The following is a 25365-nucleotide window of genomic DNA, read 5'->3' on the forward strand; positions in this document are numbered from 1 at the left end:
AGCTCCCCCTCAGTGCCCTCATTCTGTGATGGCAGAGACCCCCAGCAGTGCTGCCCCCACCCCACCAGCACTGGGTGGGGCACTGGGTGTGGGTCGGGACTCCAGGAGTGGGGTCAGCTCCAGAGCAGGGAGCCGGGACAGCGCCTGGGATGGGATGGGATGGGATGGGATGGGATGGGATGGGATGGGATGGGATGGGAACCCCCCCCCAACCCCACCCTGACAGCTCCAGACCCCTTCAGTGCCTTGCTGGCTCAGGAAGGGGTTCCCTGGGGACACCCAGCTGCTGTTTACTCCTGACTCTCAGATTTCCCAAAAAAACCCCAAAACCCAGTGGGACACCCAGCCCTGTGCCTGGCCCACCCAGCCCAGACCCCCTCTAACCCAAACCAGTCCATGACTCTGGCAGAAGCATAGGTTAGTTGAACCTACACAAATACACATAAAAACACATATAAACAAATATATATTTATGTAAATACATACCCCCCCCCCTCCTTCCCTCCCAATCTCCTCACCTTCATGAAAAATTCTATAAATTCAATTTATTTTCCTGGACTGTGAGGTGATGAGATCTAGGATCCCCCCCCCATGAGCACAAACCAATGCTCAGACCTCCTTGTACAATATTTAACAGTATCCAAACTTTATTATTCTGCTCATCTCCTCCAGGCAAGCAACAGTACAGGGAAGGGGTGAGACAGGATTGTTCTGGGAGGCAGGGAGGGCTCTGATGGCTGTAGCTCTGTGCTCACAGGGCTGCTGCTTAAACCTGGACACAGCTTTCCCTGGCTGCCCTGAGCAGCAGCCAGCTCTGCCCTGCCCTGGGCGCAGCAGCAGCAGCTTCCCAGCCTGACTGGGGAGCCATCCATGGTGACAGCCCAAGAAATGGGGACTGTGACCCCTCCTCCTGCTGACAGCACCAGGGTGCCTCTACAGCAAGAACCACTTTGTTACAGCAACCTGGTTGAGTTTTTGACTCAAGAATAAGAGAATCCTTCTAATACCATAAGCAAATTCCAGATGTGTTTCCCAACTTTGCTATTTCTGTGTGTTTTACCCCCTACCTTTGCTGATGTATCTGTTTTGGCAGCAAAGATCTCTCACTGCAGGTGCCTGCTTAAAAAACTGAGCTGATCCATGTTTCCCTGGGAAGGTTGTCTGCAGGTGAAGCTCTTCTCTTACATGCCAATCCCTGCATTTCACTCCCTGCTTTCCAGGCCTCCAGCAACAGCTACAGGAGCTGCTGAAGCTGCAAAGGAAAAGGCACAGGGAGAACTCAACACAAAAGTTTCAGGCTTACAGTTTGCACCCCAGCTCTGCTGTGCTCTTGAGGGAGATCGTTTCCATTTCCTGCAGCATCTGCAGCAGAGGAACAGCAGGAGAGAATGAAGGGGGAATAAAACCCCAACAGTCAATGCCCAAGTGTCACACACACACTTGCTTTGCATGAAATCACACAAATATTTATTTCCTAGTTTGCAGAAGCTCAGCTGGGCTCCATCAGCTCCTCTGTGTGATCCCAGTCCTGGAGGATGCCCAGGGAGCTCTGGCACCAGGACTGAAGCCTCTCCTGCAGGCTCCCAGTGCCATCCAGCTCCTTAGAGAAAAGGCACCTGCAGCATCACATCCTCCCAAATCAAGAAAGCCAAAGGGTGCACGAGTGGGGGAATGTGTTGTGTTTCCAGCTGTGTCCTTCCCTCCAGTGCAGGAATCCTGAGAACACAGTCAGATGCTCTCCAGGTAACAGTGCCTCAATTTACTTCATCAGAGCAAATGGCTTCTGATGCTCCCTCACCACATCCAGATTGGAAAGCCAAAGGCAGATTTCTTTTTTAAAAAATCTCCCTTCCATTAATTTTTTTTTCACAGAAATATATAATATATATTTTATATATATATATATATATATATATACACACACATATAATTTTACTAATACTAAACATGTACTTAAGTTACATATTAGCCTGTATTTCTTTTAACTACTTCACACAATGAATAGAAACAAAAAACCAATAAACCTGTAGCCCAAACAGGGCCTGAAATTAACAATGTAAAAATTCCAAACTGTGACAAAAACATACTTACATTAAACAGCATTGAGAACTTCAATACCAGAAGTAGAATCTCATTTTGCACTTCCACTCTGGCAAGCTCTAAGCCTCAGCTGAGTGCTTCTCAGAAAAAGCTCATTTTGTTTTTTCTGCTCATCAAAGGCAACAGTTTTGTGATTTGGTTCACAGGAGACCATTTATTGCCAACTCGAAGTGCTCCAAAAACACACCACCTTTTCTGCTTGGGCTGTTTGGGTTTGCTTTTTTCCTTCCCCCCCCTCCAGATTAGGCAAGAGTTTAAAAAAAAAAAAGTGTAATTACAATTTCAATAGTGACTTCTTTTAACTTCTCAAGCATATCTCATCAACAGGATATACAGTACAGTTCAGAAGAGTAAACATTTGTAAAAGGAAGCAGACAACTTTTTCAACCAACAGACACAATTTCTTGCTGTATTTATGCTGAACTCTCCTTTGAACATGGACAGGTTATGAAGTTAGTTTTCTTCTTCAGAACAACATGGACACAGGACTGGTACAAGCCAGGCTGCTTTGGCTGCTGCTGAGGTTAAGGACAGCTCTGGAGCCGTGGTCCTGCCATCCATCCATCCCTTCATCATCTGGCGTAGCGCTTAATGTAATCTTCCACTTTATTCCGAAAGTCCTCCTGCAGGGAAGCACAGCTCTGTTATCCTGGCACAGCAGCCATGGGCTCACATGGCAGGAGCCCTGAATCCTTACAGGGAGTGCTCCACAGCAATGGAATCAAGGGGACACTGGGGAATCAAGTGGGAAAAATCTGCCATCACCAGCTACAGCTTAAGTGCAAGTAAGAGCCTGAATGAGGGATGTGGGACTCCAGGCAGCTCTCCAGAATTATTTGGAGTTTATTCCATCCAAGAGGTTACAGCAGTCCAGGATCATGGGTGACAGAGCCTGTGCCTACAGCTGTCAGCTCCAGCTGCAGGCAGGCCTGGAGACCCCCTGGTTTTGGTTACATTGCATTATATACTTTTCTTTTGGTCACATTGCATTCTATACTTTTCTTTTGGTCACAATGCATTATATACTTTTCTTTTGGTTACAATGCATTATATACTTTTCTTTTGGTCACAATGCATTATATACTTTTCTTTTGGTCACAATGCATTATATACTTTTCTTTTGGTTACAATGCATTATATACTTTGCTGAGCATCTTGATACAGTAGAACCAATCTATACCTTATCTATAGTCTATCATAACTACTATAATTACCATATTCATGTTACTGAAAAGTCAGTACATTACAGTTTAATCTGGAAGTTGTTTTTCAGTTTTCTTGCAGTGGAAAATTCTGAGACCTTTTTTCTACTTGCCACATTTGCTGACTTGTTTGCCTGTGCTCTCTTTCTGCTTGGTAAAAACATCTTCTTGTTTGATGTGGCTTTATCCTTTGCTCTAAGCCATAAAACCCCCTTCTAACTAACACAGCCTTTGCCTCCTTGGTTATCCAGTAAAACTGACTCAGCAATTCTTTTCTTCTATATCAAAACTTGCTTTCATCTCTATTTCTTCTTCAGATTCTACATTCAAAAATCTTTCTGCTAAGCATACATATCTGTGAGACTTCCTTGTCAAACTTTCATCCTTCCCAACAGGTGCACACACACACTGCCTGCTATTCCATAACCTCTGTGTCCAGGGAAAAGCACAGAGCTGTGGTGGTTTGTGCTTATAAAGCACAGAGATGCTGAGCAGGAGAAATTCTGACATGGTGTGATCCCTGTGCAAGAAGGGATGCCAGGCAGACACCACAACCCTGGCATGTTATTCTGTGCCATTCACATTCTCTGGAAAATCCCTTCACCCAGGATTTCTCTCCTGGGAAGCTGAGAAGCCTCAGAGAACAGGAAAACAATTCTTCTCTCATTTGCTTCTCCTGTGCTGTGCTCATGTGGAATGTGTTTGGACATTGTTTACCCACAGGTGATTGTTCCATTGGATTCTGCTGGGAGTTGTTTTCACTCTTTGGCCAATCAGGGCCAAGCTGTGTCAGACTCTGGAGAGAGTCAGGAGTTTTCATTATCTTTTATCTTTTTCATTATCTTTTTAGCATTCAGTAAGTGTCCTTCCTGTATTCTTTAGTATAGTATGGTATTCTTTAATATATTATCATAAAGTAATAAATTAGCCTTCTGAGAAGAACATTCCTGCCTTCATCAGGATGCAAATACAATATTGTTCTCACAGGCTGGTATTAAATATGTTCCACCCAAACACACCAAGGGGCCTGTGCTCCAGAGTGCATTCTGCTGGATTTCCAGCTCCCATTTTTGTGTGCAGCTGGAATATAAAGCAGGAAAATCTGGGAAATTTATGTACTCACATCTGTTGAAAAAGAAAACAACTAAAAAACCAATGCATGCAGTAGATGAGGAGGTTTTGAAGACTGTCCTGGTACACTGGAGATGCTTTTACAGGGAAGGGCACAAAATCCCCCTGCCATGACCTGTGGGATCACAGCAAGGCACAGTCCTGCTTCAAACACTGTCAGCTCCAGGTTTGCCAATACATAAAATGATGCCTTTCAAACACATGCCAAGTGTTTTGGCCCAGACCACCCAGAGCTGGACATCAGGGCACACCAGGAAGGGGCACTAATGGGACCTTTTTGCCTGAGTCAAGCTTCAAACACATCAATATTTCCCTGGCTCCAACACCACACTTCAAACACTTAAGATCAGCTCCCCTTGTGAAGGTTTGGTTTTCTGCTGCTGAGTGAAAGGATAAAGGTTATGCCATGGTTAAAATCCAAAAGGATCAAAGAAAACCTATGATCCTTGAGAAACTCTGTGATTTCACTTTTCAATTGATCAAGTTGCATCACAGATGTCCATAAAAGTGCAAAGTGCTTGGAATCTCAACAGAGTTTAAAATGCAGTTTAAGGCCACAAATCCTGTTACAAGCAGGGCTGCAGAAATCCCACTCCTCCTCAGGAACAGGCTGCCTGTTCTTCTGGGGTGAAAGAGCAGCTATTTGGGTCCAACATGGCACCTGCTAAAGGCAATAATGTGTGTAGTGACTTTGTCACTCTTCTGCTAGCACACCCATTTCCACACTCATCCAACTGCATGCTGTGTTAAAAAAATGCTGTATTTTAAAAGCTAATGCCATCTTCAGCTGCAATAAAATTTCAAACCCAGGCAATTTCAATCCACAGATGCAGGTTATGATGGCTGTGGTGGAAACTGAACTCACTGAGGGCTTCTTGCACATTGTTTCCTGTGGGAAATGGATTTGTAGAGAATTCTCAAAGCCTGACAGAGGGCTCACATATCTGTATGTAAACTTTGAGATAAGAAATGCTAACTTAGAAATGCCATGGGATAGGACAGACATTGAGAGAGAAATGGAACTAAAAACAAGTTTCAAGGGATGGCCTTGCAAACAATGCTGGATACTTTGGAGAAATAGAACTATGAAAGGTGCATTGTAGTGGGACCCATGAGGGGGAGTTTTAGATGATTGGCTTTAAGGTATTTGCAGCATGGTGTGGCTAAAGCTGATAGGCCAAAAAACACTTATAATGTACTGTAATTAGGAAAGAGCTTCTGATTGTGATAATGTGAATTATAACATCTGGATTGTCTCACCCTTCTCATGAGACTGAAAATAGAATAAAAGGTTTTAAATGCCTCTCAGTTGCCCCATCTCTGGTCAGAAAACAGCATCATCCAAGAGTTTCCCACTCCTGTGTTTCTCCATGAGATGGATCACTACAAGGAACTGAGCCCAGGGCTGGGAACACCACTGGACACACACACACAGAGCTGTACAGTATCCAAGAGCAGAGCAGTGCAGACACCTCAGAGCACCCTTGGCTTTTCCCTCTGTCCCTTTACGAGTTGTTACACAGGGAAATGGGCTCTGAGCAGTGCCTGCAGAGAAGCAGGAGCTCAGCAGGGAAGGCAGAAGGCTCCAGAAAGGCTCCCTGTCACTCCCAAGGAGCTGATGGTGTTGGCAGGATGCATTCACAGGGTGCTCTCTGGGTGTGAACAGGAGGGGCTCAGCCCAGAGCTGCAATGTTCCATCCTCACCTGCCATATGGCTCAGCACCTCCTCATTAATGGGGGGCACTTCTCTCTGGGCACAGCTGCTTATGTGCAACACTGAATAATCAGAAGCAAAAAGATTCAGCAGAGCAGGATGTACCCTGCATTATAAAGAGGCAAAATGCTGCTAGAAATGAGAAGGGAAAGGAGGATTTATAACATCCCTTCAAGGATGTAACATGACCCACAGAAAGTGCCCTCTGTGTTTAAACAAAGATGTTTTGTTTGTACAAAGAGGTTTCATAAATAACCATTACATGAATAAACATATAAAATAAATGGGACAGGGGACGATGATTTTAAAGGGATCAAGAGAAGGTTTCCTTTCAGTGAAAACTTCCTGCACAGAAGAGAAGCACAGCTGCAAAAAGGAGCCCCTGGCACCACCAGCCCCTCACAGTGCAAGGAGCCTGAGTGCCAAAGATGGAACAGGAATTTTCCAAAAATGGCATCCTGCAACAATGGAAGGAGAGCCCCCAAAAAGACAGCATCATTCAGAATTCTCCAAGGCATTTTATAAACCCTTCATGGACACAAGGCAACTGATTCTGATGCTGACTTCAGGCTAAAATAGCTCCAAAGACAAACTCGACCCAAGAACTCAGGTGATTTTTAAAGGTTGGTCAAAATTTATGGGGCTTTTGGCTTTGTTATTTTAAAGACAGATGCAGCAAGAGCCAAACCTTCACAGACTGGCCACAGATGTGGTGTAAAATTACTAAATTACTAATTACTAAAAGCATCTGCTGTAAGTCCACACTGGGAGAGTGATCAGAGAGGCTGTGTACGAGGGCCTGGAGTGACAGGGAAGGAAAGAATGGCTTCAAACTGACAAAAATAGGTTAAAATTGGGTATTAGGGAGAAATTCTTCTCTATCAGGGTGGCTAAGCCCTGGCACAGGGTGCCCAGAGCAGCTGTGGCTGCCCCTGGATCCCTGGCAGTGCCCAAGGCCAGGCTGGATGGGGCTTGGATCAACCTGGGACAGTGGAAGGTCCCTGCCATGGCAGGGGGGGTGGGATAAGTTTTAGGGTCCCTTCCAACCCAAACCATTCTGGGGTGCTGTGATTGTATTTAAGAGCACTAGGGAGAGGATCTGTAGACCTCAACCCCAGAAGAGAGTTCCATTGTGCCCTTTCAAGAAGCATGATGAAACACACACTCAAGAACCAGGCACTGTTTCAAACACTGACATTTGACCTGATTTGGCAGCTCTGGGAGAAGAGACTATTTTTTCAACTGTTTATACAGCACCAAGTTATGCTTATTAACTGCTTGTCTTTTATTAAGCTTTTAATTTGTAATTTGCTCAGTTATCCAAAGCAAACACAATATTTTGGTGACAGCTACCAGAGAAGCCTGGAAAAGTTCTGATGGAAACTTTCCCTTGGGAATCTTCTTTATTTATTTAAGACAAATTATATATAAGGATTACCCAGAAATAATTTTTTTTAAATAGGTATTAAAAAAAAAATCCAAAGCAGATTTAGCTCATTTATTAGCCCTAACATACCCACTACTGGTACTTCACACCCTGCACTGTTTGGCCAGTCCCTGTGCAGTTTAACACATCTGTCCCCTCACTGTGACTACAACCATGATACTGTGATGAACTTTCTGATCCACCTCCACATCCTTTAGATCCACAATCCTGTAAAATTCCAGTGGAGCCAGAAAAAGATCACAGATAATTGCTCCTGCCCTTCCCTCTTCTGTGCCAGTAATCATAATAGTAGTAATTTTTTTAAAATCAGCTCTATTTTACCAGAACATTATCTCAACCCAGCATTTATGACCAAGGTTAAATTCCAAACAACCTCTGCTTGGACCTGACTTGTGCTTCAGTGATCAGCAAAGGGGCTTCTGAGCAGCAGTAAAATGGCATTTATTACTCAGCCAAGGCTTTAGGATTTAATAACCAGGCAGATGTACCCATTAGTCCTATGAATTATACTGAAAGCCACCTTTTCTTTCTTTCTTTCCCCCTTGCAGAAACAATAAGTACTCACACCCATCAACCCCCACACATCCCCTCCCATTTAAGAAGGAGCTGAATGAAACCTTTGAGTAGTACAGAAATCTCAAGTATGAGGTGGTTTTGTACAATTCTTGTTCCTGTCTTGCTCTCATTTCTCTCTCATTGTTTTATTTAGCTCAGTCTCTACAGGATGTAAAGAGTTTTCCAAGCTGTGTAATTAAATTTTAGTTCTCTGAAGAAAGAGAAGAGTGGGGGGGTGAAAAACCTACACAAAGGAATCTCCCACGAGCTCTCTGCTTTAGCAGGTGCATCACATCCATTTCCATGGATCCCAACTGGGATTTTAAAATCCTGTGATCCCAACTTCAGATTTTAAAATTCTCCTAGACACCAAGACACTGTCATTTTGCAGAATGATGAGGAAATGCTTTAGCAGATTTCTTAGTAGCCAAGTCATAAGGTGGGGAGAAAAAGGTGAATTTTTTACTGCAGGGAAAAAAAAAACTAACCAAAACCCCCTGGGGCTGGATGGAGAGGGAGGACAGGTCTCTTACTGCCATTTAACATTTCACCTGGGCTGCTGAAAAGAGAAGATGGGAATGAACCCAGGGAGCAGAGACTGCTGGTGCCTCAGTGCCTGAGGTCAGGAGCCTCCTCTGCTCCTCCAGGGCTGGCCCAGGCTGTGGCAAAGGGTTACACACAAGGAAAATAACCTGAATTATCCCAATTCTTCTGAGGCCAGCCTCCTGTGAGCTGCAAACACACTTCCACCCATGAGGATGCCCCTCATTGCCAAGAGAGGCTCTGTCCCTGGGCTGCAGGATCTGCTGGATGAATCACAAGCCCAGAGGAAATGGGAGCAGCCTGGCTCTGGCCAGAGGTTCTGCAAGTCCTGCTCTGCTCCAGGCAGATGATGTTCAAACCAACCTGACAGGGCAGGTGAGGCTCCCAGAGCTCAGAGTCCCTGGGAACAGCCCTGCCATATGTTCCCTTTCAAAAGCCAAGGATGTTCCTAAAGGATGCAAAGCAAAAGCTTTCCTTTTAAGCCACTCAGTTGCCTGAAGCATCTAAAACAAAAGCTTGAAAACATCTGCATTTCTTCCACATTACCTCAGCAAATCAAACCATCTGCAAAAGCTTAATCAACCTGAGAGAGGCTCCATCCATAATCAAAGTGTTATGGAAGATGGGGAATGGTTGCTATAAATACTTGCAGCATTAGAGAAGTAATGGTTTTCCTATTTACATCTGTTAGCACAATTAGCAGCTGTGCTGTTGCTCATTTGCACATGCCATTTAATGCACTTTGTGCTGGCTGGGAAAAGCTTTCAAAGGCTGCCACAAGGACACAGAACATAAAATAGGGAGGCAATCCAAGAAAAACCCCAGTGCAGCTCTGTAAATGCAGAAATGCTGCAGAAAAACAAAGATGTGTTCTGCCATGGCTGCCAGGGTTTCAGTGAGAACAACAAACACCAAACAGGGAGCTTGGGGGAGCAGAGGAAGTGAAGGATTTACTGCAATAAATATGGAGATAAATAAATGCAATGACTCACAGGGAGAATTGTTATGAAAAGATGTTTTTGGACTGGGATGGAACTGTTGTTCTTAATAAGCCATTAAGCTGTAATCAGAGAGTAATAAAAACCCCACAACAAAAGTTAAACAGCTTCCAAAAAAACCACATCAAGCTTGAAAGACTTTTGGGACTACATTCTTTTCCAGTGTGGTAAAAGCTTGGAAAGCTGAGGTTAGCCAGAGGTAAAGATCTACTTCAGCTCTTCAGATACACCTTGTGGGTGCATTTATTAGAAGAATTCTTCAGTATTTCATAACCCCTCTAGAAGAAATCTGGGAAGAGATACTTGATTCAGCAGCCAGGAATAAATCTGAGTTTCTTATTTCACCTGAAGAAGGTTAAAAGCACCATCACACGTTCATCACTGCAGTTTTGTACTGTTAAAAATAAAAAGCAGTGCTCACACAAATATTTGGAAATAGGAAGAGAGATTTCTGGATGTCAAGGTGCAGGGCTATCCATTTAAACCAGGGGATGGGGTTAAGTGGGAAACCTCATGCTAGAGCAAGGACAGAGAGATCCCAGCCTAGAGGAACCAGGCACAGCAAGGATGAGACTGTGCTAATTTAAGCAACAGCATTGACTCAAATATTCTACAATGCAAACAACATAAAAAATGAGGTCCTGGCAAAGGCAGCTTGAAGCAAACATGGTGAGAGCCAGCCCTGTTGATGTCCCTGTCATGACCAGTATGAACAGCCCTTCTGCTCTCTACCCTGAGCTAAGAGCCTTCAACAAAAGTTTCTGACAAAGTCTGACACCAAATAGGCTGAAAATGAAAACTTGAATTTGCATCCTACATTCTTGGAGCCAGACCAGAAATCAAAAGCCTGAGAAGTTCCTGGGTTTAAAGCAGGATTTTTTTACAGTTTCTGTGGGTATAAAACTAGCTGTATCAGCCCAAACTGTTTTCTGACACAGCCTTGGATCTCACCATAAACTCTCAGGAACTTCCCTTTTTTCACTGTAATTTCTCACTAGGAAAGACTGTGACCTCCCAGACTTCACATCAGAGTAATCCCAAAATCGTGTGGATTTTGGAGAATGAGAAATGAGAAATCCAGTCTGAAGATGAACTGAAAACAACTAAAAATGGTAAGAGATAATCCAAGGAGATGTTATGAAAAGCAGAGCAGAATGCATGCAAGCAGAGCAGCTAGTGTGGCAACGTCCACAATTTTACAATGAATTTTATAATGTCACTCTTTCTGTATGCCTTGAGAATTAATAATTCACAACTAAGAAGCAGTGCTTCAAAGCCCTGACCTCAATTACTTCTCCAGCAATTTTAACAGCCTATCTTGCTCCAGTGTTGGGAGTAAGAGCCGGCAGCAATGAAAATGAAAAAAATCAGAGTTGCACAAAATCCCCTAAAAATTCATATATGCAGCAGTGTGCCCACTAATTACCTCAAATGTGGCTAAACAGGGAAGAGGAAAAAAGACAATTGCAAGTAAAAACATGTGATCAGTAGGAAGCAATGGAACACCCAGTGGTGTTTGAATAAAGCCTCACTTATTGTGCAGGAGTCTGGAGCCCCTGCAGCCAGGGAATGCCCAGCAGAGGCAAGAAAGGGCTTTAGCATGCAAAGCCAGCAGAATGTGACTGCTCACAGATGTGCAGACTCTCAGCACCGCTCCCTGGCACTCTCCACCCCCTCAGCCTGAGCTCTGCTCTGAGCTGGGTGTGCCACAGAGCCCACCTGGAGCTGTCCTGGGGCTCCCTCCCAGCCCAGCCCCTCTGTGCTGCTGCCAGTTTTGGTGACAGCTACAGAACTGGATGTAAAGACTCTGCTGCTCTGTCACATCTGATGGGAACCCAAGTGTGTGTTTAAAAGCTCTGGAGACTGATGGGGAGGCTGGCATGAGGGGACAGATGGGTGGCATCACTGCATGAGCCTTGTTCCTGTGCCAAAAACAAACACCACAAAGCAAAGCAATTGCCAAAGGTTCACTTCAGTGGAGCTCCAGGACACAGCAGGGGAAGGGGCAGTGGGGGAATGAACCTGCTCAAAGGCTGAGCTCAGCAGGCCAGGAGCAGCAGCAAAGAGTGACTGCCATCCCCAGAGGTGACTCTGTAAAACTCCTCCTGGAAATGTCTCAAGGATGAAGTGCTGGAAAAGCTCCAGAGCAAACACCCCCTCTAATGTGATTCAGAATCATTTCACTTGGTTCTGCTGGTCATGAGCAAGAGAACAAAGAAATGTTTCTAGCACGTCCTGTAACTTGCATTCCATTAAAATGTAAGATTATTTTCATGGAACCTGACAGCTGCCTTGCCAAGTTTTCCAGAGGCTTCTTACTTTCATCATTATCCATAATTTTGTATTTCTTCAAATTATTCTGCTGCTGTTACAAGACTATCAGACTGACAGACTCCAACTTTCATCAGAGAAGTGAAAGGATAGAAAACAAAAAAAGCTTTAAAAGCAACAATGGCACTGGGCTGACACATCTGTCCACAGCACAGTGATGCACCAAACACCAGAACATTTTGTTACATCTTTGCTAAATCTTCTTCATACTTTTTAGTCTTGGGGTATGGAGGAGAAAAACATCAGGCTTGTCAACTCAGTATCTCCTTGACCCTCAGCTGCACAGAAGTCCTTCTGTTCTACACCTAATTGCTATTATCTTGTACTTCAGTATGTCCCAGAGCACACTGTTTAGTTGATAATATATGGAGGGATTCCCCTCCTTCCCCATGGCAATTACATTTCTACAATCTAGGAAACTTGAATCAAAAATTTACTTTAAACCTGAAGTGCCCTGCAGTTCTGAATCTCTCCCCACTCAAAATAATTGGCATTAATCACATTAAATTGATTGCTTCTAAGGCTAAGCCATAAACTTTCTTTTCCTTTTCACTTATTTCAGCAGCTATCTGTACTATAATGCCTTGTTCAGGATATTACCACCCTGATGACAGCCTTTGCTTCTATTTTGAAAAAGATGGCCACAGACTTTATTCCCACATGAGAGAAAATTTCCCTTCAGCCCAGGAATTATAGCTGGGACTGCCAGCAGAACACAGGAAATAAATCATGGATGAGTGGCCACTCATGCTAAGCCACAGCCAGCCATGAAGAGCAACTCCCCCCTGAGCAGCACAAGGAGAATGGTTACAAAAACCCTCTTTTTGTCAGTGGCAGAGGCTTCCCAGGAGAGGGTGCCTTAGAGCTCCTTGCCAAACACTCTTCACTCTCTTTATCACAGGGCTGGAGGGCTGAAGTTTCCAAGATGTAACAGAGAAAAGCCCTGGGATGAGTCTCAGCTCTGAGTGCAGCCCAGCACTGATTCAAGCCACAGGCCAACCTCAGTTCTGACAACCAGAGAAAAGAATTTATTTTGCAGGAAGATTAAAAGAATAAAAAGTAAAATGTCCAGATGAAAAAACTGGTTGTGCATTTTATCTTATCTGGGGAATGGGAACCTTTGGCACCTGTGAGCACAAAGGGCAGCACAGCAGAGCAAAGTGGTCTGGGTTTATTCCTTCAGAAGTGATCCTGTCAGAGCACAGATAAATCCAGGGAGAGAGGCTGTCTGTGTAGGAACATCACAGCAAGGAAAGGATAAGGAACAGAATGCAATTTAAATGTCAGGCTGTTAATCCAGGACCAAGATGATCCAAATGAATGCCCAGCCTCCCACTGCTCCATTGTCCTACCCTGGGTGAATCATTTCCCTCTCCACAGCACTCCAATTCTCATCAGCAAACTTCCAAGCGCCACAACAGCTCTCCATCCTTGAAATTTAGTTTGGTTGCCCAGCACTGCAATTTGTGGACATCAGATCCTATTCTATTCACACAAAAATAAGTGTCAAGCATACAAATTCTGGAGTAAACCAACATTAACCACTTCATGATACTGAAAATAAAACAGCCACCTATTTTTGTTTAAAGCTGTTTTTCAGTTTATAACAAAAAATACAGAAATGAAATCACTTGCAGTGACTACTGAACACTACAAGGAAAATCAGGACAAGGTGAAAAGCTTGGCTTGCCTGCAGCCAATGAAGAAAACCCCCCAAATTTGCAGTGATAAAACATCAATTTTCATTCCTGATGAAGAAAGTAAAACTCTTAAACCAAAGGATCATCTTTTTGCCACCTGTTAAATCTTTCAGTGTTACCTACATATTTAAACTTTGCAGGCAGACATCTGTGAATCTTCAGAGACTATGAAAACCAGAATATTCCAAATTCACCCAGTTTACTGGTGAGACCTGGTTTGTTCTCTCCCCTATTAAATGAAATCCCCATTTCTTTTTCCAGAGGGATTTCAGCCCAGGGGTTCACAAGCTCAATGCCACTGAAGAATCCAAAGCAGCTGTTGTTTTCTGCAGCAAGCCCTGGAAGGGCTGGGGGAGCTAAAAGGGCTGGTTTGGAGTTGAGGGTTATGTTAACAGCCCAGCAGGGTTAGATGGTGCAGGAATCTGAGAACCCCAGCTCCTGAGCTCACATTTCACTGCTGGGGAGCACACACCCCAACAGGCTCCTCTGGCCAACTTGTTTCTGTTGGTGCAGCTAAATAAAACACAATAAAAGCAATTGCCCAATCCTGCAGGATAAAATCTCTGTAATCCAAGCACACAAGAGTGCCTGACCAGGGGCTCTACCTCATCACAGGAGGGCTCATGTGATAAGCACCATCCTTCTGACACTCCCAGATGAGGGGATGCTGGATTAAAGGGCTCTGAACACACAGGGCTGGTCAATTGTTCCTGCAGAACTTGGACAAAGGCTGATTTTTTTCCCAGTGCTAAGACAAAATCTGCCAAAATGAACATGCCTGCCCCAGCCCTGGAAGTGTCCAAGGCCAGGCTGGAGCACCCTGGGACAGAGGAGGGTGTCCCATGGCAAGAGGTGGCACTGCATGGTCTGGAGGGCTCCTTCCAAACCCCACCACTCTGTGACTCACATGGAAATCAATTTGGAGCTTACATGGTAAATGTTTTACTACTGAAATACAGATCTTTCAAGACAGCAGGGAAAAAAAAACCCCTCTTCTGGCTTGGTAGCTTTGTTACTGAATTATTCACACTCGTGACAAGGCAGGCAGGACATGATGACAAGCTGAATTTTCACACAGGTTCCTTTCAAGTCTGCCAACACAGGCAGGAGTCCATGGAGAAGCCCCAGTCCCTGACAACACCTCACTTGGCAGCTGGAACCAATCCTCTTTTCTCCTGTCACTTTGTCAGAATGAATGCAGCCCTAACCCAGGCAACCAGGAGCACAGTGCCAGAAATAAATTCCAAAAAATCTTCTTTATTGCTGATTTCCCACTTCTTTATGCCACGTTCAAGAGGTCAAACTTTGATACTTTGGGTTTTTTAACCCTTCAAAAATAATCCAGCTCAATCTGTTCATGCCTTAGGAGCACCTGGCACACCCAGGACATTGCTCCTCCAGCACCAGCTCAAACACAATAATAATAAAATACTTTTAAAGATTACATTCAAGGAAATGTTTTTGAAGTATTTTCTCTGTTCTAAAGCAAATTTTCCAGCTGCCTTGAGTCATCACTAAACTTCTGACATTTGAGCTTAAAAAATGGTAACAGTAATTATCAGAACTCTTCATGTATCACTGTCACTGTTTGAATACAGAACCTTACAGGGACATGTTTGGAGAAAAATTCCAGCTGGCTGTGATGGGAAACCATTGGCAAAGGTGAAAAGCCTGACAAAGAGAACTGGGCTAAAAATAATGAGTGAATGAATTAAATGAGCATTATTTCTTAAAAATTCCTTAGGGAAGGCATTAGAGAAAGCAGTTTGCCATTAAAAACCCTCGGAGTGCATTCCCTGGCTGCAATCCAATAAAGAAACATTCAGATAGAAACATGATATCAACTTGGGTCATAGAGGTATTTGACTTTTGAGCCACCCATGTGCTGTGAATACTTTGCAAAACTAAAGCATTTCAATTTTCTGTTTCTTCAGGGACCACTACCCACCACAGAACACAGATTATCCACAATTATCTGGCAAATAAAATGCTTGTTTAGAGCTATTTCTAATGCTTTTTACCACAAATAACATCTCCTCTGAAATGCACGGTGACAGGATGCAGCATCCACAGCCCATGACATTTTGGTTATTATACTTTATATATTCTCTAAGTGTTTTATATAAAAATGTATTTTAGAGAATCTTGGACAATTTTGGTGACTGCTATCCAAACAAGCTGTTTTGCACCCAAATTGGCCAACAGTTACTACAGATCAGTGGATAATATTTCTAATTCCCAGACAGATTTAAGCCTCAAGGAATTAAGCCAAAAATAAACTGGGAAAAAACCTCTAAGCAGAATCTAAGCAGTTTGGAGGTAAGGAAGTGGCAAGGAAAAGACCTGATGTCTTCTGAACAGGAAAAATCCCTGCAGGAGCAAAATATTCATATAAGCCTTTGACATAAAAATTCTAAAGACAGAGCAGGTACAACAGAGAAACAAAGAAGCTACTGTAAGATCACTTAAATAAATTACTTTAAACCAGAAGGTGTGAAGAAGAAATACAAATAATGAATATTTTCTTCCCCAAACTTCCAAGCTGAATTTTATTTGGTGTTAGTTTGCCTGCTTAGAGGATCCTGTGGCACACTGGCATTTATAGCATGCTTTTCATTCAGATGTATCAAAAAGCATTTCAAACAGACTGATCTCCTGAGATAGGAAATTACATTAACAGAAGAAAACTAACTTCACCAACATGATCAATGATGAGCTAAAACAGAATCCAAATTTGAAGGCATTATTTAGTTTCAAATACTTCTCTTCAGCTATACAGAAAAATGGAATTTGAAGGAAGGCTTAAATCCAAATGTAATTATGTCCTTATTATGTATGAGCACAGAAATAAAAAGCCAGGAGGATGAAAGCACAGCTGGCCAGGACATTATTTTGGAGGAGTCTTTAGGAGGATCAGATCTGAAATGACACAGAGGCAGGGAGCTCTGGGACTCTTTAGCTGTCTAAAGGCAGCAGCAGTGCAAGGACAGAATTCCTGCAAACTTCAGCAGAGATAAAAGATCCCCAGTCTGCCAGCTCCTGGGCAATAACTCAGAGAGAGCACCAGGCTCCCAGACTGGGGCTGGATAAAACCTGAGGTGGGACATGAGGACAGGAATCCCTTTCCACTTGGACATGTGCTTCCCAGGCCAGATCTGAAGTTTCTGATTAAAAACAAAACAAAACAAAAAAACAAAACAAACCAAGAAGGAGGAAATCACTCTTGGCTAAACAAGCTTTACAATCCCAAGCTGCTGCTGCTTCCTGGTGGCTCCAGAACTGAGGAGGCTGTGCTGGGCAAGGACAGCTTTTGATGCAAGTGGAAATTCTGGGGGGAAATTTAACTCAGGGTGTTTCCAGAGGGATGCCTGGAGATCCTCTACAGAAACTCTGTATTTATTTCTTCCTTTCATTTCTGACTTGCTGACAAGCTTCTCTTGCCATGGCTCACCTGCTCTCAGGAGGTCTCTGGCCCAGGCCCTGACACTTTGTCCTGCCCAGTTCTCCAGGGGTTTCAGAGAATTCCATCGGTTTGGGCTGGAAGTTCATCCCATTGCACCCCCTGTCATGGGCTGGACACCTTCCACTATCCCAGGCCTTGGACACTTCCAGGGATGGGCAGCCACAGCTTCTCTGGGCAATGCTTGAGCAATTCAGAGTCTTCTGTAAAAATTCTGAACTGTTTGCTGTTTAAGGGCTCCAAAAAACTGCCTACAACTATGAAATGTTAGAAAAATTACTCACCTTTATTATTCTAAGAGCTTTTTTACAATGCCTGTTCTTCATCTGTGCCCTGCCAGACCTGATTTTCTCTCCTGCTCTGTTGCAGAGTTTGTATGACAAAACTTAAAAGTCCAATCCGTAGGTTATTTCTTTCCATCTTTCCAGCTACATTTTGTTCTGTAAATTAGATTATTTTTGTCCATATTTTTCATTCCATAACTCTGATGTAAGACTTATGGATATCCAAGGGAGATGCAGCACTGAAAGTCATTTGTCCAGCACCTATGCCCCTAGAATCCTGCTGCTAGTTGTGACCAAAAAAAAAATCCAAAACCTCTGGCACTCACAGAGCAATTGTGGCCTCCCCATCTTTTCTTAGTTCCATGAATATAAGTTTTGTTAACTCTGTGAGTGGATCTCTTCAGTGAGATCAGTACTCAGCAACTGTTCCTGATTACCAATGGAATTTCTAATGGAATGAGATCAGTGCCATCACTGGTGATGACACCATGACAGTCCTCAGGTAACTTCAGGAGAACATTCACCCCACAGAGTCACCAGAAAAACCTCCAAGGACCACAGGCAGCTGAGAGGAGGGCCTGGGAATTTAAAGCCAAGCTTCCTACAGAACTGAGGGCAATTACAACCCTGAGAGGAAATCTTAGGAGGCAGCTTCACACTATGATCTTCATAAATCCATCTCCACAGAAACAACCCTGAAATGAAAACTTTCTTTATCAGCCAGAGAAACCTTTAATTAAAATTTAAAAATTAAAAAAAAGAATTGCAGAAGTCAATCCAGAGCCAAACTCCTCCACACAAACCTATGCAAAATAATTGAGCATTAAATGCTGCTTTCTAAAGAGGATGCAAATAAAATCAAGGCTCACTGAATTAGGTAAAAAAACATGTTTGAAGTGGATCCTTGGCAAACACACACATATTCCCATTAGATTTCTCAGCTCTGGCACTTCAGAACTGCAGGTAAATGTGATAAGCTGGATTTTCACAAGGAGGAAGAAAAATTCCCTGCCAAGTGCAATCTACCTGAGGCTTTCACAAGGACACGGCACAAAGCACTGAATGCTGACTGATGGGCTGCACTGAGATGGAAACACTGTGCAGGAAAACAGCACAGGGAGATGGAACTCAGCTTCTCCTCCTGAAACAACTCCTGATCACAGGCATGAAAAATAATAGAGTGTTTGCTAATCTGCAGGATGACAAAAGTTTGCTTGAACTGCACCAAACACAGGGTAAATTGAATTAAAATAGGACACAGCATTAGGATTCTTGACACAGCAGGCCTAGCTGAGGAAGAAATCTAAAAGGAATACTTGGAAAAACATTTCTACTTTATGCCACACTAAGCTTGCAATGAATTTTCTGTTGTGTGTTGTACAAATGTCTTTGAAATGTTTTTTTTTTTTTTTTGGCAGAAGTGAACACCTCTAGGAAATGTCAAGGTTTTTACATTTTACACTGGCAAATCACCATGTCCTGAGGCAGCTCCCAAACCAGCCATGACAGATGGCCATACAGAAAGCATTTCCTAGATTTCAGCTAACAAATCACACCCACAGCACCTCTGGATGAGGAAAACCAAGTCCTGAAGCACCAAGCTCACTTGATTTTCCACTGCCTAGCTCTTCCATAGCTTGGATCTTCCAAAAGATCCCCATTGTCTCAGTGCTCAGCCTACCTGACAAGCTCTATGTGTTTGCTGTATAAAAACCAGCAAATCCTACAATTTTTAGCTCATATCATTTTTAAGTGAGTAGTCATTAAAACTTAAACACTTGCTCATTGCTTTAGAATCCATGGACCTGATTGATAATTAATGGCTCTGGCTATCCATAACTACTGACAGAGTGAGTCCTGTGCTAAATGCACAGTGCTCCAAGCTCATTAATTAGTAAGAGCTTCTTTAAATTCAGCAAGAAATCAACCACCAAACTGCTGAGATTGTGTGAGAAGACAATGCTGGGCAACTCCTTGTTTAGTTTACATAGACACATCAATCACCTTTTTATCATCTTTTTATTCTGATTTATTGAGCTCTGCACCAGGAGAGGATGCTTGCTTACCTCCCAGTGACTGTGACTCAACTGCAGAGCAATGTGGCCACCAGGGATGTCCAGCATTTGGGAAAACAGATGTTGCCCAAATTTGTTGTACAGCCTGCCAAAAAATTACTGGCACCTAGCAAGGTGTGTGAGGGAGAACTGTAGAATGAGTAAAGCTGCATAAACCAACATCTTTCTTTTTTAAAATAATTTGTAGAAGTGGCTTGATGCTCACTGACTGAAGGGAGCTGCAAAGGAACAAGGTCAGTAAGTGACAGCTCCTTCCAAAGGAAGTCATGCAGGGCTGGAAGCTGAAGCTGCACTAACACACATCTCAGGTAGGACAGGTTAATAAAACAATCAATTTATGGAACTTGAGCTCTGAATTTTGTATCATTTTCCATCTCAGAACAAGGCTGCTTTTCCAAACATGCTCAGATTTAATGCAAGAATGGAAATGTGCCTTACATAGGAAGGGATCACAAGAGCCCCTTCCAGCCTGACCTAACACAAACATTCCCAGCACAGCTGTTTCCCAAGAAGAATTTGCTACCTCTGATGAGATTTTTCCAGCATCTGCAAGGGAGGAGTCATTTGTGATGACCTGGAGCTGACCAAAGCCAGCCTCAGCTCTCAGTAACCACAGGCAATGCCTGGGATTAGCTGGTACCCTCAGGATTTCAGATCTGAAGGGACATCAGTGAAATTCTGAGTCACCTCCCTGGGAGAAGCACAGGAGAACAGCCCTGGGTGCAGTTTTTGGCTGTGAACACACCCCACACTCCCAGGACTCCCCTGCACACAGATGTTTGTGTGCAGAACTGTGTCTGTAGGGATGGATTTGCACATCTGTCCATACAGATACTGCACATACATCACACCTACACTATTTTTATAATCCTGTTACACATGTAAACAAGTCTCAGAGGAAAGAAAACTAGCATTCCCATATTAATCCTATTGGGCATTGCAAGTATTTCTTAAGAGCCAGGATGGTACCACAGCAGTCTGACTCCACAACAAAGTGTTTATGTAAAATATGACATCCCTGCCACAGGGAACCAAAACAACTCAGGCTGCAAGTGCAGCTTTTTCTCTCCCTTGCATTATTTATTCTCTCCACAAAGGCATCATTGGGTGTTTTTGATGTCACCACAAAACACACTACAGAAAATCCAGCCCTACCTGGTGCTGTCACTACACACACATTAAATTCAGATAAGTTAAAAAAAAATTTAAATGGCATAATATAAATTTTAGAGATGCTTATGAGATCACTAGGAGTTTAATAAACAAAAAATGTTTGTTCCCCAAAAAATTGTGATTTAGAAGGCTGTCAAAAAACAGCTCAATTTCCTTTTCACTTCTTCAAACAACTTCCATGTAATTAGTTAATTAGTATAGCAGTACCTATTTTTGAGAGAAGTGTGTCTCTTAAATCAGGCAGCATTTTCCTTTCTGTGGATTCCCAAAATTTCCAATCTCTCAATGAGGCTGAGAGGTGCAGGACAGCAATCTGAACCACCCAGAGGGGGGAATGGGATGGGCTTTAAGGTTCTTTCCAATCCAAACCATTCTGTGATTCCATGCTAAAACAAAAGCACAAAGACCCCTCTCTCCCAGAGGAGGTTTGCAGGTAATTTTTTCCAGCTTTGCTGTATGTTCTCATCTCAGCCCTGCACACATGGATGAATACCAGAATAGCTACAAGATCTCATTAATCAAAAAATAGCTGGAAAGATGAACTTGCAATCCTGGTATTTCCTCTTGAAAAAATGAGATAAATTAGGTGCACTGCCTGACTGTACTTTCAATGAACTCTTCAAATCAACACTTGCTTACCTGGAAACTTCCTGCAATCTTAAAGGTTAACTTCAACAAAAGTGTCAGAAGAGTTTAATTAGAACAAGATGTCTTGAACATACTAGGTGTGAGCTCTGTGTGCTTGAGAAATACATCCATGACATGATGGAATTTTGGAGATGGATACAAAGGAGAAATTGGCACTTTTGCTCAGAGGTGAGCAGTACATCTCATTTATGTTCACCAGGCCATGTTCTGCTTTGCCCAGTCCATAATACACGAATATTAGGATCAGTAAAAAGAAAACAGAAGTTTCTACTCCTATTCTTTAAATTGCCCAGATTTCTCCTGGCTTTATAAGCACATGCAACATGGAATAGCTCAGAGTAAAAGAGTTGCCTTTGGAAAGAGATACAGAGAGAGGAGATCTTCTCACAGCTCTTCTAAGGCAAAGGTCACCCACGTCTCCATGCCAAACCAGCTCACCACCAGCTTGCTGCACAGCACATGCACAACTTGAGGGAAATCTCAGACACAAGAAGGGAAAGATCATCTATTTTGGGGCTGTGACCACACTGTGGCCCACAAGCCCAGCAGATGGTGACTAACTCTGCTGTGTGCAGTTTGCTTTCCCAGAGAAAGCCCTTTTTGTTTGAATAACTGGCTGCTGATACAATGAGTCACTCAGCTACCTCCAGCAGCAGCTCCACCACTCTAAGAGAACTGGCTGGGAAGTGCTGAGTACAGAATGTGTGCTTGTTTAGGAACAACCTGCCTTAAATAAACCACTGACTCACCTTGTCACGCAAATGATGCTCTGCAGCCTCAATATTCAAAGGATCGTCAAAATTCAAAAGATCCTGGAAAAGAAAGAGAGAACATTGAGGGGCTCCCACTCACTGCATCAACAGGAGCCCAAAGCCCTCAGGAACAAGAAAATGGAATGAAGCAAACAGGGCAGCAGGTTTTATTTCATCATTTTTTTCACCATTTCATCATTTTTTTCATCATTTCATCATTGAATCACTGCCTCGGTGCCAAAGGTAAATGCAAATGAGTAATTTGGTAATTGGAAACCAAATCACAGAGCAATTAAATGGCAACAGCATCAGGGCATTTAAGCCCTGCTGGTGTGGGGCCCATGGCACTTCTCCCTGGAAGTAAAAGTATTTCCATCAGAAAATTAAATTTTAGAGAGCAGTCAAACTTTCAGGAGGCACAATTCCTGTTGATTTTTGTTAGAGGGCAAAGTAAACCTTGAAAAAAACTTCTGCGAACAGTGTGCTGATAAAGTGGGAGTTTCCTTAATTCCACCTCCACAGAAAAGCAATTTCACTCTCTCTGTGAAGAAGCAATTTCATTCTCTCTGTGACCTGGAGCCTGACAGGGAAGTTTGAGTGCTCTGGAAAAAACAGGGGAGTGAAAATAGAGGCAATAGTGGAAATAGAGGAAATAGTGGAAATAGAAGTAAAAGAGTGCAAAGATCCTGAGAACTAACGACATGTGAGGTCATGGAGCACAAATAGTCCTAACAAACCTCAAGCCTCCCAATTTAATCTCACATATTAACTTTGACAGGAGAAAGGGTCTAGGTTTAAAAACAATGGAGAAGAGGAATGAGCATTAAAAATAACACTGAATCACAAGTAGTAGATAAAACCAGCACTGAGATAAAAAAAAAATGGGAAGGATTCCACTTGATGAATGGAAAAATATATTTACCTTTACAAACAAACTGTAGTTTGCTGATAAATTAAATTGGAGATTGAAAGATAAATGAAACACTGGGGGAAAACCCTAAATTCCATGAGAATTAAAAATTAAAAAGGAGGGTTATACATTAGAGGGAAATCTTCAGTATCAGGCATTTCAGGAAGTCTGTACCTCTCAAGTACCTCAGCCAATGGGCAAAGAGAGAAGGGAAATGTGGCTGGGAAATTGGGATAAAAAGGAGGCTGTGTGCTCCAAAAATCTGAGAGACCCCAAGGGAAATACCCCATGGCCTCTCCCTTTATTTGAATAAAGCAAAAGGACTCTTCTGACTCCTTTTTGGACATAAACCTCTGGTGTTTGTGGATGTGTTTTCCTGACACAGCCATGACGAATCTTCATGGTCTCCTAGGCAGGACCACCTCTCTCTGCAGCTCTTTGCCCAATATTTTTATTTTTTGCAGCTCTGCCCCTGAGGATTTTGCTTCCTTCCACTTGGCATGCACAAGGGGACTGACTCTTGAAATGCAATTCACTTTTGCTGGAAAGGCAAATACTCTCCAAACTTTTACATCAATTTACCAAAGAAATTGTTGAAAAAACCAACCAAGACTTTGGATACCAGGAAATTTAAGCTTCCTTCTACACCCTGGAGTGGGTGGGGTGGTCCCTCCAGAGGAGATGACAAATGTGGCCACCAAGTTAGTGCTGCTCTTTGCTTCCTCCTGACCTTCCCACCCAGCAGCAATGGCTGAGGAAAGGAATCCCTAAAAAAGGTAACTTTTGTAAAGACTTGGAGCTTCTCTCCACTTTAAGGGCAAAAGCAGCCATTGCTTCCTGCCCTCTCCTCCATTTTCAAGGTGCTCCTGCAATTACAGGTTCCTTGCTCCCAGCAATCTTTAAAAAACACAGGAGGAAATGGGATCCCTGAATAAAATCACATAAATTCTGTGACAAGTCAGGTTTTATGCAAACAAGGAATGAGACTGCAGGGCAGCCATTAATCCCTAAATAGGTTGGTTTTTTTTAAAGACTACCAACACAATTCCTTCTCAGAGCAGTATGAATTTCTATTTCCTGCAAATCAGCAGTAGTTTCACACTGTGTGGAAGATACCTAACAATTTGTTACCAAAATATCCCCTAATATTTCTAACCAGAGTAAAATCTATGTACAAAATCTGGCATTTCAGACACTCTGGATGAGTTCCACAAACAAAAGCACAATCTGATTTCATACTCATCCAACACCCACTGAAGCCAAGGGAAATAAAGACCTAAATTTTTACAGGCAACACACGGGGTTGCCATTAGGTGATGCTGAAACTAAACCAGGCAGGAAAAAGAAAAGGGGACATGCAAAATATTCTTTTACTTACAGTAAATAAAGAGTTTAACCCCCAGACAATATCCTGCAAAGAAAAACACAGTTAGTTAGACAGGCATTTCAGGAGTTTTGAATGTGTTAACAAACCTTATTTTTTTAATAATCCATGAAATAACTGGAAACAATCTAGATTAGGAGTAATGTATGACTAATTTAAATCAAAATGCTGAAAAGGCTTTCCCATTTCATGGCCACTTGATATCTAGAAGTCAGCAGAAACCAAATACTGCATATTCAAACAGAAGGTCAGAGCTTTCTGTGTGTATTCCTCTTGCTCCTCCATTCAAGGAGAGGAGTGATACCTTAGGATTTGCCACCAGCTGAAAACTGCGCTGCTTAAAGGGTGGGTAATGAAAGTTAATTCAGCAATCTATTTTTAAATTAAAGAGGAGTCAAACAAATTCTTGAAACTGTCAACATTTTAGAGAAAAGAGGGTGAGCTGTAGTAGGAGTTCAGAGAAATACTCTTACATAAACATATGTCTCAAGTCATTCCACAGCTAAAATGCAAATTTACAATAAAGATAAAGCCTCAAAGTACCAAACTTCCTATGCACAGCAAAGAACTTCAATAAATGAGTGTATGTGAGCTTGTTTCCTGTTCTGGGCCCTGTGCTGAGGGTGTGCAGCACAGAAATCCATATCCCTGAAGGACACTGTCCAATTATGCCCTAATGAACAAGAAACAAGGTCAGCATTCCACAGCCTCTCACCATCCCATTTCCCTCTGCTCCTGCACAGACAGCCCACTCAGTTTGGCTGCTTTTGGCCTGGATTGCCAGGCAAACTGGATTCAATTTTGCCATCTGGATGGCAGCTGTCTTCTGCTAAGTTTTCCTTATCTCTTCCACAACACCTGCTGATAACAGCTGTTGAATGTCACTGCATGGCTGATAGGAACTACAGCATCCCATTGGGAGATGTGAGCCCAGAGGGAGGAGCCAAGCATTCCTAAC

At 43.0% G+C, this 25365-nt stretch overlaps 1 protein-coding gene across 4 annotated transcripts in view; it reads right to left on the minus strand.

Moving 5' to 3' along the window:
• Nucleotides 1-619: 619 nt before the first annotated feature.
• The window catches only part of UBE2F (ubiquitin conjugating enzyme E2 F (putative)), a 61916-nt gene continuing 37170 nt past the window's right edge, over nt 620-25365 (minus strand). For 2 of the 4 annotated variants that reach the window (XM_071434307.1, XM_071434304.1), the window contains 3 exons: nt 24402-24434; nt 22111-22173; nt 620-2723 (listed from right to left, as the gene is read on the minus strand). In XM_071434307.1, the coding sequence (XP_071290408.1) occupies nt 2673-2723; nt 22111-22173; nt 24402-24434 (147 nt within the window). In that variant the 3' untranslated portion in view covers nt 620-2672. The remainder of the gene's footprint in view (nt 2724-22110; nt 22174-24401; nt 24435-25365) is intronic. The other 2 variants (XR_011680306.1, XM_071434306.1) reach the window with 2 other exon arrangements.

This window comes from Agelaius tricolor, unplaced genomic scaffold (genome assembly GCF_023055355.1).
Source record: "Agelaius tricolor isolate 1412-34295 unplaced genomic scaffold, bAgeTri1.0.p SCAF_10, whole genome shotgun sequence".
NCBI classification, from domain to species: domain Eukaryota; kingdom Metazoa; phylum Chordata; class Aves; order Passeriformes; family Icteridae; genus Agelaius; species Agelaius tricolor.